Source organism: Rutidosis leptorrhynchoides, chromosome 2, assembly GCF_046630445.1.
Source record: "Rutidosis leptorrhynchoides isolate AG116_Rl617_1_P2 chromosome 2, CSIRO_AGI_Rlap_v1, whole genome shotgun sequence".
NCBI classification, from domain to species: Eukaryota; Viridiplantae; Streptophyta; class Magnoliopsida; order Asterales; family Asteraceae; genus Rutidosis; species Rutidosis leptorrhynchoides.
Window position 1 is genome coordinate 562819392 of NC_092334.1, and position 19534 is coordinate 562838925.

The 19534-nt window shown below is 34.1% G+C and overlaps 1 protein-coding gene across 1 annotated transcript; it reads right to left on the reverse strand.

The window, feature by feature from the left end:
* Nucleotides 1-13410: 13410 nt before the first annotated feature.
* Nucleotides 13411-16483, reverse strand: LOC139889741 (mitogen-activated protein kinase kinase kinase NPK1-like). The gene is made up of 10 exons (XM_071872677.1): nucleotides 16378-16483; nucleotides 16099-16153; nucleotides 15978-16032; nucleotides 15640-15839; nucleotides 15468-15566; nucleotides 14880-15153; nucleotides 14449-14802; nucleotides 14056-14342; nucleotides 13481-13545; nucleotides 13411-13430 (listed from the first exon to the last, which is right to left on the reverse strand). Exons 6-10 carry the CDS (start codon nucleotides 14964-14966, stop codon nucleotides 13411-13413), a joined length of 813 nt encoding a protein of 270 aa, XP_071728778.1. The 5' UTR covers nucleotides 14967-15153; nucleotides 15468-15566; nucleotides 15640-15839; nucleotides 15978-16032; nucleotides 16099-16153; nucleotides 16378-16483.
* Nucleotides 16484-19534: the final 3051 nt, after the last annotated feature.

Below are 19534 nucleotides of genomic sequence, written 5' to 3' on the forward strand. Positions count from 1 at the left end.
TGTCTTTACATCCATCTGTTCAAGCTCCAAGTTCATACTTACGACCAATCCAAGTATGACTCTAATTGAAGTCATCTTGACTGCTGGTGAAAATATCTCGTCAAAATCAATCCCTTTCTTCTGTTGGAATTCTTTGATTACAAGCCGTACTTTGTATTTCACCACTTTTCTACTACCATCCTTTTTCAGCTTGAACACCCATTTGTTTTTCAGTGCCTTCTTCCCGCGTGAAAGTTCTACAATCTCATAAGTTTGATTTTTCTGCAGAGAATCCATCTCATCCTGCATTGCGAGCAACCATTTTTCTTTATCCTTATGAGTTACTGCTTCATGAAAACTCTCTGGTTCTCCATCTTCAGTAAGTAGAAGGTACTCGGATTCTAGATATCTACTCGATGGAATCCGACCTCGTTCAGATCTACGAACTTCTGGAACATTATGAGGAGATCCACCATCATCTTGACCTTGTGATAGTACTGGAATGTCTGGCAGATGGGGTTGTGGCTCCCCCTGCTCAGCACCGTCATTTTCATCATTATCTTCTACATCTGGCATTTCTTCTTGCACTGAAAATTCATTTCTCATGAATGATTCCGATGTTGCCTCTGACACCTGAGCAGCAACATTTGTCTTCTGAGATATTGTGAGCTTTTCAATATCTTCTATTGTATGGATTTCATGGAACACCACGTCCCTACTTCTGATCACCTTTTTCTCCTTTGGATCCCATAATCTGTATCCAAATTCTTCATCTCCATAGCCTATGAATATGAATGGAGTGGTCCTTGCATTCAGCTTATGTCTGAGCTCTTTGGATACATGTGCGTATGCCAAACATCCAAATACTCTTAAGTGAGAGTATGATGGATCCTTTCCAGAACAAAGTTTCTCCGGAACTTCAAAATTCAGTGGTACTGATGGAGATCGGTTGATCAAGTAACATGCGGCTCTGACTGCTTCTCCCCAGAATGGCTTTGGCAGCTTAGCCATACTGAGCATGCTCCGAACATGTTCCATGATTGTTCGGTTCATTCTTTCTGCTATACCATTGTGTTGAGGGGTATGTGGAACTGTCTTCTCATGTCGGATGCCATATGATCTACAATAGGCATCGAACTGCCTGGAAGAGTATTCACCGCCGTTGTCGAAAAAGACACTTTAACTTCTTTCTTGTCTCACGTTCTACCATGACATGGAACTGTTTGAAGTAATCGAACACCTGGTCCTTCGTCCGCAAGAAATACACCCACACCTTTCGAGAAGTATCATCGATAAACGTCAGAAAATATCGATTGCCGCCAATTGATTCAACCTCTAAGGGACCGCAAACATCAGAGTGTACCAGACTGAGTAACTCTGATTTTCTAGTTGAAGAAGAATTAAACGAGACTCTATGCTGCTTACCAAACAGACAATGATTGCAAGGATCTAGTGCAGCGTCCTTGTCTACATTGATAAGCTTCTTCTTTATTAGGGTAGACAACCCTTTCTCACTCATGTGACCGAGTCTCTGGTGGCATAAATTTTGTGAAGCCTCCTTTTCTGCAACATTAATGCTGTATGTGCAGATCTTTAAATGAGTCTTGTATAGTGTGCCACAAATGTGTCCTCGAGCAACTATCATAGCGCCTCTTGACAAATTCCATGTGCCTCTACTGAAATGACTATCATAGCCCTGTTTGTCTAAAGCTACTCCAGAAAGTAGATTTAGCCGAAGATCTGACATATAGCGGACATCCTTCAGAGTGATGGTGCTCCCGGAACTTGTCTTTATCTTGACATCACCAATTCCGACAATCTCAGCGGAACTGAAATTTCCCATCTTCACAGCTCCAAAGTCACCAGCTTTGTATGTTGTGAAGTATTCCTTGTATGGAGTCACGTGGTAGGAAGCTGCATTATCTACCACCCATTCCGTGTCTTCTCGTGAGACGTGAAGGCATGTCTCATCATGGGTTGAACAATAAACTACATCACCAGTGATAGTAACTAATGTTTCTCCACCCTTGTTCTTCGACTATGAATTGCTTTGATCTTGTTCCTCTTTCAATCTGTAGCAGTTATTCTTCATATGTCCTTCTAATCCACAATGATGGCATTTATATATTGGTTTTCTTCCATCAGCAGACCTGCCCCTGCTCTTGCTTCTGCCTTTCCATTTGTTTTTGCTACTCATTCGTTGCCTCCCCCGATTCTCGGTGACAAAGGCATGGGTCTGATCTGTGCCCATGCCTTTTCTCCTTGCCTCTTTACTGAATAGGGCATCCTTGACCATTGACATGGTAAGTTTGCCATTCGAAGCTGAGTTGCTGAGTGTTACGACCAGCGTTTCCCAGCTATCGGGAAGAGAACTAAGTAGCAATAGCGCCTGAACTTCATCATCAAGAGGCATCTCTATAGACGATAACTAGTTGACCAAGCTCTGAAACTCACTGGTATGCTCGGCAACTGAAGTTCCACTTTTAAGCTTCATGTTGACTAAACGCCTCATCATCAGTGCTTTATTCCGAGCAGTCTTGGCCTGGTACATGTCCTCCAACTTTTTCCAGAAGGCATATTGTGATGACCCGGAAATTTCTGACCAAATTTAAACTTAATCTTTTTATGATTTAATGTTTCCGACATGATAAGCAATGAATTTTGACAAGTTTTAAAACTTTTGAAAATGATTTTTTTTATATAACGGTTGACCATCCTGTTTGTACAACGATTCACGAACGTTATAACATGTATTATATACATATTTTAATAAATATAAGAGTTTTCGATATATACGAAATCATGCGAATAATATTTATATACGAAATGATTAAAAATTTACTATTAAACGATGCTATTTCAAATTAAAATTTTTACGTATTGAGTCATTTTATTTTTATGATATAATTTTTGTATTTTTTTTAAGAAACGAAGTTAAATTAATAATGTACAATTTGTAAAGCACAACGTACAACGTGTAGCTTAAATAGTTGAATTTAAATTAATTCATTTACTATTCACATTAAAACGACATGATAGAAATTATTAATTATAAGTTACATAGAATACCCCTGAAGTATTTAATAAATACGACTTTTTAAAATTTAATATTCGATTTACGTATTATATTAATATATATAATACGTCGACAAACAACGAGACAAAGGTTTATGAGCTGGATCCTCCAGCCATGCGATCGCATGGCCAAGGAGGCTAAACCCCATGCGATCGCATGGGGTACTTTTTCAGGTATGATTGCTATAAATTGCAGTTTTTGGCTCGAGATAATCACACACATACACAAATATAGATATACTCCGTAATATTATTTATTATTATTATTATTATTATTATTATTATTATTATTATTATTATTATTATTATTATTATTATTATTATTATTATTATTATTAATAAGATTATTATTAATCTTATTATTTTTATTATTAGTGTTATTATTTTTGCGATACAAAAATAATAATGTACATAAAATATTACGACGGAGTGCTGTCCAAGTAATTTTCAAAACGTGTTTCCAAGCGAGCTAGAGCTAAGGAAAATATGGGTTATTGCCAAGGAAATTATGGGTAATGTTCGAGGGTATTTTTGTGAATCAAACCTCGTGTTTATCATCTCCGATGCGTCTACGTGTTTTTCTACAATATTGTATATCAATATTAAATAGTGAGTTTCATATGATCCCTTTTACTCCCTACATTTTTGGGCTGAGAATACATGCAAATGCTTTATTAACCGATATACAATATTTATATGCATGAGTTTATAGTCTCCTTTTTTAAATACTTTAAATATTTTTGGGCTGAGAATACATGCAATTTATTTTAAATGCAATAAGACACAAGTACATACTAAATTCTACACTGAGTTAAACCGAAAATCCCTTAGCTTTGGTAACTAGTAGCTGCCAGTACATAGGATATGGACTGGTGGGCGCGAATAATTGTATATGGATCCATAGGGCTTGACATCCCCGTCCGAGCTAGAGCGCTAGCCTTTTAACGGACGTATGTTATTTGAGTTTAAGACACGTTGGTTTGCGCGTATTAAAATGAATGGGGTAATTATCACTATAGCGTTAAGTTTAGTTACCAGGGTGCTCTGTTATGTAGAATCTATTGATAAACGTTTCTGGATGAAACAACTGAAATCTTGTGATCCACCTTTATATACAGATTATGAGCAACATTAAAACTATGAACTCACCAACCTTTGTGTTGACACTTGTTAGCATGTTTATTCTCAGGTTTCCTAGAAGTCTTCCGCTGTTTGCTTAGATGTTAAACAAGCTATGTGCATGGAGTCTTACATGACATATTTTTCAAGGAGACGTTGCATTTACCAAATCATCACCATGTATCTTATTTTGACTGCATTGTCAACAGAAATGATGTTGTAAACTATTATATACGGTGATTGTCTATATGTAGAAATCATCAGATGTCGAAAACCTTTGATTTAAATATTCATTTATGGTGTGCCTTTTCAAAAGAATGCAATGTTTACAAAACGTATCATATAGAGGTCAAATACCTCGCAATGAAATCAATGAATGACGTGTTCGTCCATATGGATTTGGAGCGATCGTCACAGTTGGTATCAGAGCGTTGGTCCTAGCGAATTAGGTCTTGCATGAATGTGTCTAACTGATAGTTGTTAAGATGCATTAGTAAGTCTGGACTTCGACCGTGTCTGCAAGTTAAAAGTTTTGCTTATCATTTCTTGTCGAAAATTACATGCTTATCATTCTTAAGTCTAGACACGTTTTCCTGCATTTATTGCATAAATAGTGTATAGACAAAAATTCATATCTTAGCGTATCTGTTACTGTAAACTTTTCCTGATATCTTCCGAAAATTTCTCCGTGATTTATGGAATTTGGTATTATATATACATATGTAAATTATGTATTGAAGAATACCAAACTAAATTCTATAATCTAATTCATATCAAAAATCATCTCCCTATTTATACAAGATGGATCCCGTATCTAGTTCAAACTCTGACAGCTATTCCGATATGGATATTCACCTGAATTCCGAAGACAGTGTAACCGGAATGGATCAACCAATTAGCCATCATCTATTCTGGATGAATTGGGGATGGGTTCGTAGCCTACTTAATTATTGGAGACAAGAAGAAGGCGATCCCTTTCACCCACCACATTGCCCTCTTGGCGAAGAACCTGAAGCACTTACTGGCGAACCTGTTCGAGACACCATTTTCTCTCTCATTTCCAGAGTATCTCGTCACGATAATATACTATCTCAAATTCTGGATCTTATTCATCCGCTCGTCCGAACCGCCAATCATCCCGGTGTAGTAGAAGAAGTCAACGAGCTTCGTGCTCGGGTAGTGGCTTTGGAGAATATGGTGCAAAGGTTACAAACACCAGCAGCATCACCGGCATCAACAGTACCACCGACAACAACACCAACAGTACCATTACCACCACCAACAACATCCGCATCGCAAACCTCAACTTCACAATCTGTTCCACGAGCATCAACGTCATACGCACCGTAGTTACCAAGAAATACCAGCAACAATAACCGATGAAGTATTAACTCATTTCCCCTGAAGAAATTTTATGTATATTTAATATATATGAATTTTGAAATCAAAATAAATCTTTTCGTACTAAGCTATTACATGTGAATCTTAACTGGTAGGTACTACTCGGTTAGTTCATATTACTAATATGCAATGATGTACATCCTTCCTTAACAACTTAACCATTGTTAACTACAATCTTTGTTTCAACTTAATGAATTCCATTTCATAATAAACCAAGTGTATTATTCAATTACATAATTGATTTTACATTTTCATTTTCGATATACTCGAAACTTCCCAGAAAACATCATTTTTACCTTGCGAAGTTAGCAAGAGTTCCATAAGCACCAACATGATTCACTGAGGAAATATCAATAAAACTGAATAACGAAGTATTGATTACATTAGTAAAATACTCCATGAAGATTATGAAATCTTTAATGTTTTAGAGATTATTCATTTCTAATCCAACAAAAAAAAAAATTAAATGAGCTTAATATGATATTAACTCATCAAATCTGTGTTACATCTGAAGAAAATATACATACATATATTTTCATAAAGACGGTAATAAAAATTCTTTTGTACAAAGTATTAATTGTGAAATCTTTAACGGGTAGGTAATACCCGGGAAATATATAAGTTCGCAATTAATATGTTACACTGTACATTCTTCAACTTTGATTCAAAAATTATTAACAATGCTCACAACGATATACAATCATTTTCATACAAATTCAATTACATATTCTGATATTGACGGATCAGAATCTAAGTCATAACTCTGAACCTGTGACATCATTCTTAGATCTCTACATCTTTCAAATCTATACTTTGACTTCAAAAATGTGAAAGATCCTTTAGCATTGTTATTACTGAAAATAATCTTGCCATCCTTTTCAAAGTATCCAGTTTTATCACACTTTCAACCAGTCAACTTTGACTTTTCAGATTAACCTTATTGTAACCTTGACATATACGTTTTTGTTACCGGGGAACTTTTTATGTTCCACCACATTAGCAGTAAATTTACCAACAACTTCATTGATCCTTGACCTTTCGAAAAATCCTTATACTCATTGAAACCCTATCATGTACTCATCCACATCTTATAACGGTAATTGCCATACCAACTACCGGGAATTAGCAATCAGTATTTTGAATCTTGCAGCATTTTCTACGACAACAGTTATATATGGATAACATCTATCTTCTAGACTTACATACTTCGAAGGTGAAGTTTCGGAAAAACATCCCAAACTATGAACTAGTTCTCTGAAATTGGAACAATGCTGATGAAGCAGCAAAAATGGTAAACGACTTTAACAGTCAAAAGTTTGATGATAAATAATAGTATGGTGGTAAAGCTGAGAAAAAGAGAAGGTTTGGAACTGAAAAACGGATTGAGCAGACCATGAAGGAGGCTGTGGACAAATCACGAAGACTAAATCTACCTTCAAAGAATCCAAATGATTCAGTATCTGCTGAAGCCATTAACGAATACCTTGCTTCCGAATCTAAACCCTTGCGGACAATATTCTTCATCATCCTCTGATATTAGAAATTCTAAGATATCATCGAATCTTTCATTATAAATATCCTCCATATTTCTGGAGATAATTTCATAATCATTCGTATCGAAAATCAATTTTCTCCTTGCGATATCTGTGTTATATCATAAAAGAAACTATTTTAGCTTCTAAATTCTGAAACTTTCAAGTTTAAAATATGAATATTTTGAAAGTGGTGTTGGGAGCTGAAGCATGAGTTAGTATAATATAATGACACTTGATCAACGTGATTATATTACAGTAAGTCATGCTGAGTTTCTAATGGAACGTGATAAAGGTTCTCAGATCATACCCTCATCATGAACCATGTTACATAACTCTTTCATTCTATTTAACCTCTAAACAGATCAAGAAAATATTTTTCTTGATGATTCGGTCTTTTCCAGATATTCTGATAATTTGATAAATCAATATCGTGCCATTACAATTTCTTTCTTAGAACATTAACTATGTTCATTCCGAAATGAATAGCTACGAATTCTGGACCATTATTCGCTTAACTTAAGGTCGGGAAGAGAAAACGAAAGCATGAAGCTCCGAAATATAATGGAGAATATAAAGCCCGATAACAATCCCGAAATTACAAACCGTGTATATCAATGCGTATAGCAATATAAAGACACGGGAGAATGAAAAACACTATAACCCCAAGGTAATGGTAGAAGAAAATAACTTCCTCTGGCGGTAGATGAAAAAGAAGAATGACAGATATGAAAGTTAGGAGTATATCAAGAATCAGAACTGAATGAAGCATTTCACAATCTTTTGAAAATATGAAATGAGGAAGAAGATATAGGAGTGGTGAAAATAATGAAACGGAAGAGGTCAATTTATAGCGAAATATCAGACATAGCAATCGTGGCAGATTACGCATTTAATCAAAGAAAATCCTAATTTCTGCAAATTCCGAAGAATCAAATCTTATTTAGATTATGAAGATTTTCTATTCCTTAAATTCCGGAAATCAATCGTTACTACGTCAAGAGATAAGACGAATCTCTATTCTCCATTTCATTCTATTACGATAACTTCTCTCATACGCTTCGAGTAATTGGATTATTTTATCCATATTATTCAAACATAGATAAAACTTTATTATCAACTCATATTCGCCATTAAAACATTTTTATTGTTAGCCATGACGACCTCACTCAAATTTCGGGACGAAATTTCTTTAACGGGTAGGTACTGTGATGACCCGAAAATTTCTGACCAAATTTAAACTTAATCTTTTTATGATTTAATGTTTCCGACATGATAAGCAGTGAATTTTGACAAGTTTTAAAACTTTTGAAAATGATTTTTTTTATATAACGGTTGACCATCCTGTTTGTACAACGATTCACGAACGTTATAACATGTATTATATACATATTTTAATAAATATAAGAGTTTTCGATATATACGAAATCATGCGAATAATATTTATATACGAAATGATTAAAAATTTACTATTAAACGATGCTATTTCAAATTAAAATTTTTACGTATTAAGTCATTTTATTTTTATGATATAATTTTTGTATTTTTTTTAAGAAACGAAGTTAAATTAATAATGTACAATTTGTAAAGCACAACGTACAACGTGTAGCTTAAATAGTTGAATTTAAATTAATTCATTTACTATTCACATGAAAACGACATGATAGAAATTATTAATTATAAGTTACATAGAATACCCCTGAAGTATTTAATAAATACGACTTTTTAAAATTTAATATTCGATTTACGTATTATATTAATATATATAATACGTCGACAAACAATGAGACAAAGGTTTATGAGCTGGATCCTCCAGCCATGCGATCGCATGGCCAAGGAGGCTAAACCCCATGCGATCGCATGGGGTACTTTTTCAGGTATGATTGCTATAAATTGCAGTTTTTGGCTCGAGATAATCACACACATACACAAATATAGATATACTCCGTAATATTATTTATTATTATTATTATTATTATTATTATTATTATTATTATTATTATTATTATTATTATTATTATTATTATTAATAAGATTATTATTAATCTTATTATTTTTATTATTAGTGTTATTATTTTTGCGATACAAAAATAATAATGTACATAAAATATTACGACGGAGTGCTGTCCAAGTAATTTTCAAAACGTGTTTCCAAGCGAGCTAGAGCTAAGGAAAATATGGGTTATTGCCAAGGAAATTATGGGTAATGTTCGAGGGTATTTTTGTGAATCAAACCTCGTGTTTATCATCTCCGATGCGTCTACGTGCTTTTCTACAATATTGTATATCAATATTAAACAGTGAGTTTCATATGATCCCTTTTACTCCCTACATTTTTGGGCTGAGAATACATGCAAATGCTTTATTAACCGATATACAATATTTATATGCGTGAGTTTATAGTCTCCTTTTTTAAATACTTTAAATATTTTTGGGCTGAGAATACATGCAATTTATTTTAAACGCAATAAGACACAAGTACATACTAAATTCTACACTGAGTTAAACCGAAAATCCCTTAGCTTTGGTAACTAGTAGCTGCCAGTACATAGGATATGGACTGGTGGGCGCGAATAATTGTATATGGATCCATAGGGCTTGACATCCCCGTCCGAGCTAGAGCGCTAGCCTTTTAACGGACGTATGTTATTTGAGTTTAAGACACGTTGGTTTGCGCGTATTAAAACGAATGGGGTAATTATCACTATAGCGTTAAGTTTAGTTACCAGGGTGCTCTGTTATGTAGAATCTATTGATAAACGTTTCTGGATGAAACAACTGAAATCTTGTGATCCACCTTTATATACAGATTATGAGCAACATTAAAACTATGAACTCACCAACCTTTGTGTTGACACTTGTTAGCATGTTTATTCTCAGGTTTCCTAGAAGTCTTCCGCTGTTTGCTTAGATGTTAAACAAGCTATGTGCATGGAGTCTTACATGACATATTTTTCAAGGAGACGTTGCATTTACCAAATCATCACCATGTATCTTATTTTGACTGCATTGTCAACAGAAATGATGTTGTAAACTATTATATACGGTGATTGTCTATATGTAGAAATCATCAGATGTCGAAAACCTTTGATTTAAATATTCATTTATGGTGTGCCTTTTCAAAAGAATGCAATGTTTACAAAACGTATCATATAGAGGTCAAATACCTCGCAATGAAATCAATGAATGACGTGTTCGTCCATATGGATTTGGAGCGATCGTCACACATATGCGTCTGTCTCTTGTGCAGCATGGTGGAAGACACTATGATCAATCCATTGACGAATCTGACCAATAGTTTTTCGGTTTGATTTCTTCCACTCTTTCTCTTTGGCAGAATCAGGGTTTATACCCTTCAATTCAATAAGATCGAACAAATCCTTACAGCTGAGGAGATCTTCCATCCGAGGTTTCCACAACGTGTAGTTTGTGGCTGTGAGCATAATCATAGCTCCCGAAGATGATGTTGACTCTTCTATGGACATTATCACCTTACAAATAATTTTTCAACACAAACGGGGTTGAATTGTAGAAAACATAGATCACCGTTACGTCCGGAACGGTTGAAAATGGTGGAATAGACACTCCGCGGCTTAAATTCCACTTACGGGGCAAAATTATAATTTTTATAAACTTCAGGAACCAAAAAAAATGAAATTCTGAAAATTTCAGGGACAAAATTGTAAAATTTCAGAATTGCTACAGTCCTGCTAAAGTACTGCTACAGTACTGCTACAGGAACGTGCTACAGTGCCGCCAGCTGCTACAGTGAATTGCTACAGGACTGTTACAGTGAATTGCTGCAGGACTTTCTTCTCCGGGAAAAATTCTGGCACCGGTCGTCTTCTCCGGCGAGATTCCGGCGAGTTGACCAAACTTTGACCGCGTTTTCTGGGCTCGTTATAACTCCGTTTAAGTCACCGTTTTTTGCGTTGGACTCGGTTCGACGAGACGAATCCAATGGTACACTCAAAATTGAATTTTGAGAAAACTTCAGAAAACCCAAAACTCGACCAACTTCTCTAACCAAGCTTTTGATACCACTTGTTAGGAAGAGAGGATCGCCTGGACGTTGGGAGATACAAATTTGAGAGAAAATAACTCTATTACTCACAAGAATAGATTACACGAGTATTACAAAACTCACAAAAAAACTCTCAAACTCACACACACTATCTAGGTTGTGATTACACTTCTCTGAGTGATTTGTGATGATTTACAACTGAGGTTTGCACCTCTATTTATAGCTAAGATCTTATAGCGGTATAGGTGTGAACGAGGAAGGTGACGTGTGAACGTTGAAGGTTGGCGGCCGTCACCGTTTTCAACTTGGCTACTTCCACATGGTGTTCAAAGAAGGCTACTTTGAACATCTAGAAGGTGAGCTTCTAGATTGTAGGCCGGAAACCTTCAATAATTTGTTTAATATAAGTCTATCCAACTTTCGCAAATATGGCCTATTATTGTCATTTGTTAAGATTGCTATAATACGTTGGAAATGAAATGAAACTGAGCCACAGTTTGAATGGCATCCAGGTTTTCGATCCAAACTCCATCCATATTTAATCCCCGAATGATGCACTTATTATTATTTCTCCTAACAATCTTCGAATGAAAACATTTTTGTGTAAATCCAACAAATTCGTGCTTTTGTCTCGCCACATTGGTTTTGATCTTACATTTCTCAATCCACATTTTTCTAACGTCCAACCAACGTGCTAGATTAATTGGCTTCCCAATCAATTGCCTGCCTTTTGAGGTGTTTAATAATATTGTCAAGACATCTAACATGAATTTGAGTGCTAGTTGGAAACCATTAATAGATAAATTCAAAAAGAGGCTTTCATTATGGCAAGCTAAAATGTTATCATATGGAGGTCGGTTAACGTTGATTAAATCAGTTCTCGGAAGTGTTGGAATTTATTACCTATCGATTTTTAAATGTCTAAAGAATGTAATTCAAATTCTGGAAGGATTAAGAAGAGACTTCTTTTGAGGTAGTGATGGTGAGACAAAGAAAATGTCTTGGATCAAATGGGATTCAATCCTTTCTTCAATGGATAAAGGAGCTAAAATGTTATCATATGGAGGTCGGTTAACGTTGATTAAATCAGTTCTCGGAAGTGTTGGAATTTATTACCTATCGATTTTTAAATGTCTAAAGAATGTAATTCAAATTCTGGAAGGATTAAGAAGAGACTTCTTTTGAGGTAGTGATGGTGAGACAAAGAAAATGTCTTGGATCAAATGGGATTCAATTCTTTCTTCAATGGATAAAGGAGGTTTAGGCATTGGTAGTTTGTAATCTTTCATTTTGGCTCTAACAAGAATTAAGGGTTCGCGCGTTGCTGCTTTAAGATTTATGCGATTTTAACGCTAGCTAGCAATTCACACGACACATTTGACTTGCTATTTTTTGGGACATACAAACTACAACAAATATTAGAAGTGAAAGGCTGATACTATAAGCTGTAATATCAGTTACCTTACCTGTGCACAGATCTCGAGAATTTTCTGCAAACACACAATATGATAAGTGATAGCTATTAATTCAGAACTACTGTGTTCGATGTTGACTACGTATAAGTAATGGGTAAAAAAAATATTTATATAAAATCTTCAGTTCTTAATCCAAATATTCAGTTGATTCTATAATAAAAAAAAAATAAATAAATAAAGTAGGCTAAATTGATGTATGAATCATATCTAACGGATTGAAACTTTGAAACACTACTTTGTCACACACAAAAACGGGTGAAAATCATAGGGAAGTGAAATCAAGCATCCTAGATCACACTTGAGGATCAGTTGTGGGTAACCATATTAAGAAAATTCAAAGTCTAAAGAATCTTAAAAACCTTTACACTTTATTCATTCATAAATAAAAAAACAATTATGGTATAATCAACCTTTTTTCATCCATAAATAAAAAAAAAAAACCAGAATGGTATATTATATCGGTAGCAATTGATAACATGTCAAGTAACTCATTAAAGAATATACATGTTTAGCTCATCATTGAAGAATACCTCTTCCTGTACCAGTTTGCTTTGTTAAAAAGATTAAAACTTCTCTACCTGCATAAAAACTTATCTTTGTTAGTGATCAAGAAAGGATTGGTATGACGTGGCTATGTAAAGACGACTACAATGTCGTAGACGTTGCATCAATTTGTCATAAACACCAGACTGGAGACGGGGCGACACCCCGCATAACCAACCGCAAGAAACACGACTCATACAATTATGACACCTCTTCTAGCCGCCACCTACAAAATCTTCATAGTCATTTTTCTTTATCATTTTTAAGCTGCCATATTCCTACCTAACGTTATGATACAACAAATAAAATTCCAGATTCTTATAACAAAATACCCCGGTAAGTATACTCTACAAATCCATATACCACAACGAAGCCCACGATCAATGATACCAAAAATCTAAACAAAAGAAACCAAACAAATAAGAAAAGTACCTTAAAACAAATATCGTAACAAAAAGATCCAAATAACGAAAATACAACCTGCAAATATCTACTCAAATTAATACTACTACATTAGCAGAAGTCATTTAAAATAGCAGTGGTAGCAGAAAGTTAAGACATACAATAACTAAGAAGAAAAAAAGGAAAAAAATGCTACTGAAAAAAATATAATCGCACCAAAAAACCCACTTGTATTTAGTAGTAGGATAATGGTTATGATGTTCATAAGCAGAAAACATACAATCTATGTTTTTACTATCATTTTCTATTTTTATTTTACTTCTTCTGAAAGTAAGAAAATAAAAACTTGCCTTGTTTTCTTTCAAGCTCTTAGCAAGTTCTTCTTTCCATCATCGTTGCCTTTCCGAGAAACTTGCGCTACAAATAAAATGTATATTAAGTATCTAGCTTCATACTTAAAAACATATTGGAATAATAAGTTGATAATTAGAGTTTATAGACAAACATTGGACTAATGGTGTCTCTATCAACAACGTTTTCTTTCTGAGGCGACAGACATGTAATATGTGATCCGCGTCTTAAATTATTAACAGGGCTGTCGATATCCGAAACATCAACAGCTGAAGATAGCCTCTTTTTTAAAAATCTACTAGGTGACTTGCTCTTAGGAGGTAAGTACAGGTTGTTCGATGAATTTTCTTTGTTTTCGTTCCAAACGGGCGAAATTGCTGCATTCAGTGGGTAGTAAAATTCCTCATAAAGAGGAGTTTGCATCTTTTTTAGTTCTAAAGCCTGTATAACAATAACAGCACATGCAAGGTTATATTTGGATTCTGCCTTACAAAAAGCATATAACTTTGAATCATATATTATAACAAAATGACGCAAAAGGTTTTACTTTCATAAATAGACTATGAATCAGTTTCAACCCTTTGAATCCATTCATATGGGTCAAAATGGCCACCCATATTGTTCTTTTATAGGAAAAAAAACCCAAAAAGGAAAAAAACTGCACCTTTTCATCAAGAAAAGCTCTTATCTTTATTTCAGTTAATTCTTCATCCTCCTCAACTCTCGAAACTCCATTAGGAAAGGTGAAACCGTTATCTGCATTGCCAAATGCTCCCGCACACTCAGAAGCCATCTCAGAAACTTGATCGAGAAATAAATTAGTCTCACTCTTCACTACTTCTGGGCTTGCATCAAACTGGCAGGTCCAGTCATCATCAGGTTCCATCATAGGATTAAAACTCTGTTCCCGAATATAAACTCGGTTAGTATTCAAGTAGTAAACCATATCCAAAATAATGATATGTGTGCATTTATTACCTTATTAGGTGCATCACAAAGTAAAGAGGAATCAAGTTTCATAGATGAGTCAGCCATGAGATCATTGTCATCCATTTGACACGTCATCGTCGTATCTGCTTAACCCCCAAATTGCCCCACCAGAATATTTTTCGGGGTATATAGTCGAACACCTCACACTATTTGTACCAGGTGTTTTTATCTCCCGGTTAATGCTGCATTAATGTTAGATTATCAAGATCCTTCAATGCATTTGCCAAAAGCCGTTTCTCTGCCGCAACCATTGAAAATTTTCCTGCCAAAGTATTCATACAAATATTAAAAAATATGATTAGTTCATACATATTTCATTTGATATATATATATATATATATATATATATATATATATATATATATATATATATATATATATATATATATATATATATAATACTTATAATACAACTTTATATATGGTTTTTTCTAATCCATACAAATATTAAGCATGTATATAAACTAAAATAGATCAAGCAAAGCAATTTACACAAACAAATAAATAAATAATTACAACTGGCAATGAAACAACTAAAGTACAAATAGATACAAATATACATTTTAGCAAACAAACCTTGCCACTACGAATTTTCCGATCCACAAAGTGACGGCTTGTGTGGACTGGTTTTTCTGTTGACGCATGAATATATATCCAAAATCTACCTTCATGTCCCTATGCAGATACACACGTGTCAATACATAGATTATAGGCTTACGATTATCAAATGCACATGGCTATAACGAACCTGGAAAAACTTGGCCCACAACTTTTCAAAAGGCAATGATACAACAGTCAAGAACATGAAAGCGCTTTTAGGATTTTTAGACACCATTGGAGGTGTGTTTGTTGCTGAGATAAAGTTGCCTTCACCCTTTGCTCCTTCATGCTAGCGAATAACGTATCCATAGTCTGAGGAGGCCTCTGCTTTGTCACCATTTGTTTCTGCTGGAATATATTAAGAAGTATTGTCACTATGACTTATAACCCCAGCCAAATAACCAGTTGTGTATATTTTTAATTCAGCCTCCTTTTTCCAATTATCTTACGCTATAAGCAAAAAATATTTATGCATGTAAGCAGTACCTTAACAGCAAAGACGCCATTTGCAGCCTTATTTTGAAACGCTCGATCTACAAGCCTGCACAATTAATTGATCATTATTGAACAAAAAAAGGTCATACATCTAGAGGGAAACTGCAACTACCATCAATACGCAGAGCCAATGGTTCGATCTTTAATGTGGCAATTTCTCTCTTTATCTGCAACAAATCAATTCAATAAAGTTAATTCATAAGTAAATTAGTAACCAATTTGCTTCAAAACAAAAATTAGTGACCAAATTCAGTATCTTGGAAGTTAAATACCCAAAAAGGTTCATGTTAGTACATGTGCAAATGCATAATGAGTCTAAGGAACAAAAAAAAAAAATAATAAAATAAAATAAAACAATGTGACTACAAACATTTAACCTCTACATTATGACCTAGCGACATATTTTTTGGATCTGTTGCAACCATTGCATCTTCACAAAGCTATATCGCTTTATGTAGTTCTTGCAAATGGCCCCAGTTAGGCTGTCGAAGAGCACCTGCATTATTAATATTCAAATTAAATAATAAAATTAAAACTCAAATCCAAACGACCCATGAAAAAAGAATTAATTTCTAAACGATCCATGAATAAAGATCAATTTTTTTTTTTTTACCGCATTCATCAAATAGAGCACAGATTTGAGGTAGATAACATACAATTCTCACATAACCAAAGCATAAACAATCATTAATGATAAACTACATTTAAAAATCAAATTCATGTGAAATTAAAATATAAACTTCAATGGTAGAAAATATGTATTAAACTGAACAAAAAGCAACAAACATAATTATCCTCCTGTTATTAAATTTATCAACCAAATAACCCTTAAAAAAATCCTCATTCACTGTATGTACGTATCAATATATACCTATAATCTATAAATTATTTATCTATTAGAACTACAATTAATAAAAGAACAAAAATCAATCTGAGAATTACCTTTAAATAGAAAAAAGCTAAAAACGGGTTACACCTCCAGCAAGAATCTACAAAAGACAGAATAAAAAAGCAATCAGGCATAGTCGTTTTTTTTTTGACAAAAAAGAATCAGCTTCGATTCACAAAAATGTGAAAAAAAACAACCGAATTTCGATCAATTAGGTAAGAAAAGGTAAGAAAAGCATGACAACAGGTAAAATCCACAACTTACCATTCGCAAACAAAACCCTAATTGGCGCTGCAAAAGGAAGAAATAAATCGTCGACAAACAATCTGCCGAGAAGAGGAAAAATCGCCAGATGAAGAAGAGGGAAAATCGCAGAAGCATCTGGAGCATTTAGCTATCGACGAATGATTGTGGATGTATAACTGAAAGGAGATAATTTTGTGATATGAGATAGGTGGATCAAAGGGATGGGTCGAAGAAGATGGGAGGGATGGGCTCAAGAGGAACTGTTGGTGAAGTCTACACGTCACCTCAAAGCAATGATACGTTTCCCATTTGAAAACCGATTTTTTTTATCCGTGTATTTATTTTATTTATTTTTATTTTTATTTTTATTTTTATTTTTACTTAAAAGGCTCAACTATGTGTAGAGTGATGTGTGTAAATGGTGAATAGCAAGCCGTTGTGAGGGGGAAGGGGACACGTGGACCAATAGGAAGACAAAAAACACAGTTACTGTTAGTATGTGGATAATGTTTACATGGTTTTGGAGATTCCATACACAACCAAAACAATTATGGAGAAAGTTATATCTGCTGTTTATGGTCCTACTGTTGCTATAGAGAATGTTTCTGGTCTAAAAAACGACATCTGGACTAACTTGATAAAATGCTTCATTAACATCCAACAAAATTCCAACAAATCCTATTGCTTGCAAAGTCAAAAATGGCCTTTTTACATTATTTTGGGTTGATAATTGATTGAATGGGGTACCTTTAATGAATCAATTCAAAAGATTATTTTATTTGGCAGGTAAGTTTTGCACAGTCAAAGATAAGTTTGTTGATGGCAATTGGAAATGGGTGTGGAACAGAGAATGTATTAGTGGTCGAAACGAAAAAGCCTCAACAATTTAATTTTAATACTATCAGAGGTACAACTAGCAAACGAAAGTGATGCCTTCTGCTGGACGATAGATAATTCAAATCAATACAAAGTATCTAGCACAAGAAAATTCATTGATGATTGTACACTTCCAACTAATAATTGTAAAACAAGATGGGTGCAAGAATTATCGATTAAGATTAACATCCTTTTGTGGAGAATTGCTAGAGATCGCCTGTTCGATCTGAATCTTGCACTTCGAGGTGTCGCTATTCAGAATTCAACATGTGTGATTTGTAATACAATAGATGAATCTTCGAATCATCTCTTTTTTACATGCGATTTAGTTCGGAATTTGTGGCGAAGGTTAAGAATATGGATGGACGCAGGGTTTTCGATCTTCATGAACTGAAATGAATGAACTTATTAGGTTGATAATTGGGTTGGGCCTAATATTTTAAAAGTTCGGGCTTACACCATTGTTGCTGCTTATTTTTGGGTTTTATGGCGGTTTCGTAATGGAGTTGCATTTCAAGATGAGTTGTTAAAAAGAGGCGAGCTATTCGATCAAATCCGATCTATCTCTTACTTTCGGCTTTTTAATCGATGTAAAGTAAAACCTATTTGGAACAATTGGCTATTAAAGCCGTTGTAACTCTACTTGTATGTCTTCTTTTAGCCTTCTAGTAGTACCTTACTAGAGGCATAATCAAATTTGCATTTGCCATTCAAAAAAAAAAAAAAAAAAAAAAAAACTTTGAGCGCATGACATTTGTAAACTTTAAAGATGCAATCTTTTCTCTAACTTCATCTTCTATAATCAACTTTAGAAATTTGTCGAATATTTTCAAAGGTTTAGGGCCAAAATCAATAATTTTACCCCTTACTTAACTGACAAAGTTAATGTTTTGGGATTATATGACTTGTGACTCGAGGCACAAATTAATACGTTATAATTTGGGTTAAAGCTATAAATACGCTATATATACTTTCACTTTTGTTCCAATGCAGGCTATATATACCCAATAAAATACCAGTGTAGGCTATATACTTTCAAAAAGTGTGCTAATATGAACACATTGAACTTATGAGTGAACAAAAGTGAAAGTATATAGTCTACATCGGAACAAATTATTTTTGTATATAGCCTACATCGAAATAAAAATAAAAGTATATAACCAATTTGTAGCCATATAAAATTAAAAAAAAAATGTTAAAAAATTGATTTCAGCAGGTAACCGGTCACCAATAGCCTACATTAGAACACTTCTTGAAAATTTGTGACCTACACTGGTAATTTATTGGGTATATAACCTACATTGGAACAAAAGTGAAAGTATATAACGTATTTATAGCTTTAACACTTATAATTTCTTTCATTGGTGTTAAATTCAAAACGTTACAACATATTTAGTGAAGCATAACTTATGTCAGAGCAGTTAGCTAAAATGTTGTTAATAGTACAATATCATATGCAATGAAAAAAAAAACACCCTAGCACGACCACTAGGTTATTCTTTGTTTCTCGCTACTTTATTAATCAAATACGGAGTAC

What these genes read in the sequence shown, in the direction of transcription:
- LOC139889741 (XM_071872677.1), bottom strand. Translation starts at nt 14,966, where the DNA reads ATGACGTGTCAAATGGATGACAATGATCTCATGGCTGACTCATCTATG. An exon ending in TTCATAGTCTATTTATGAAA is followed by an intron (nt 14,343 to 14,448) that starts GTAAAACCTTTT and finishes ATTGTTATACAG; the next exon opens with GCTTTAGAACTAAAAAAGAT. An exon ending in TGTAGAGTATACTTACCGGG is followed by an intron (nt 13,431 to 13,480) that starts GTATTTTGTTAT and finishes TCATAACGTTAG; the next exon opens with GTAGGAATATGGCAGCTTAA.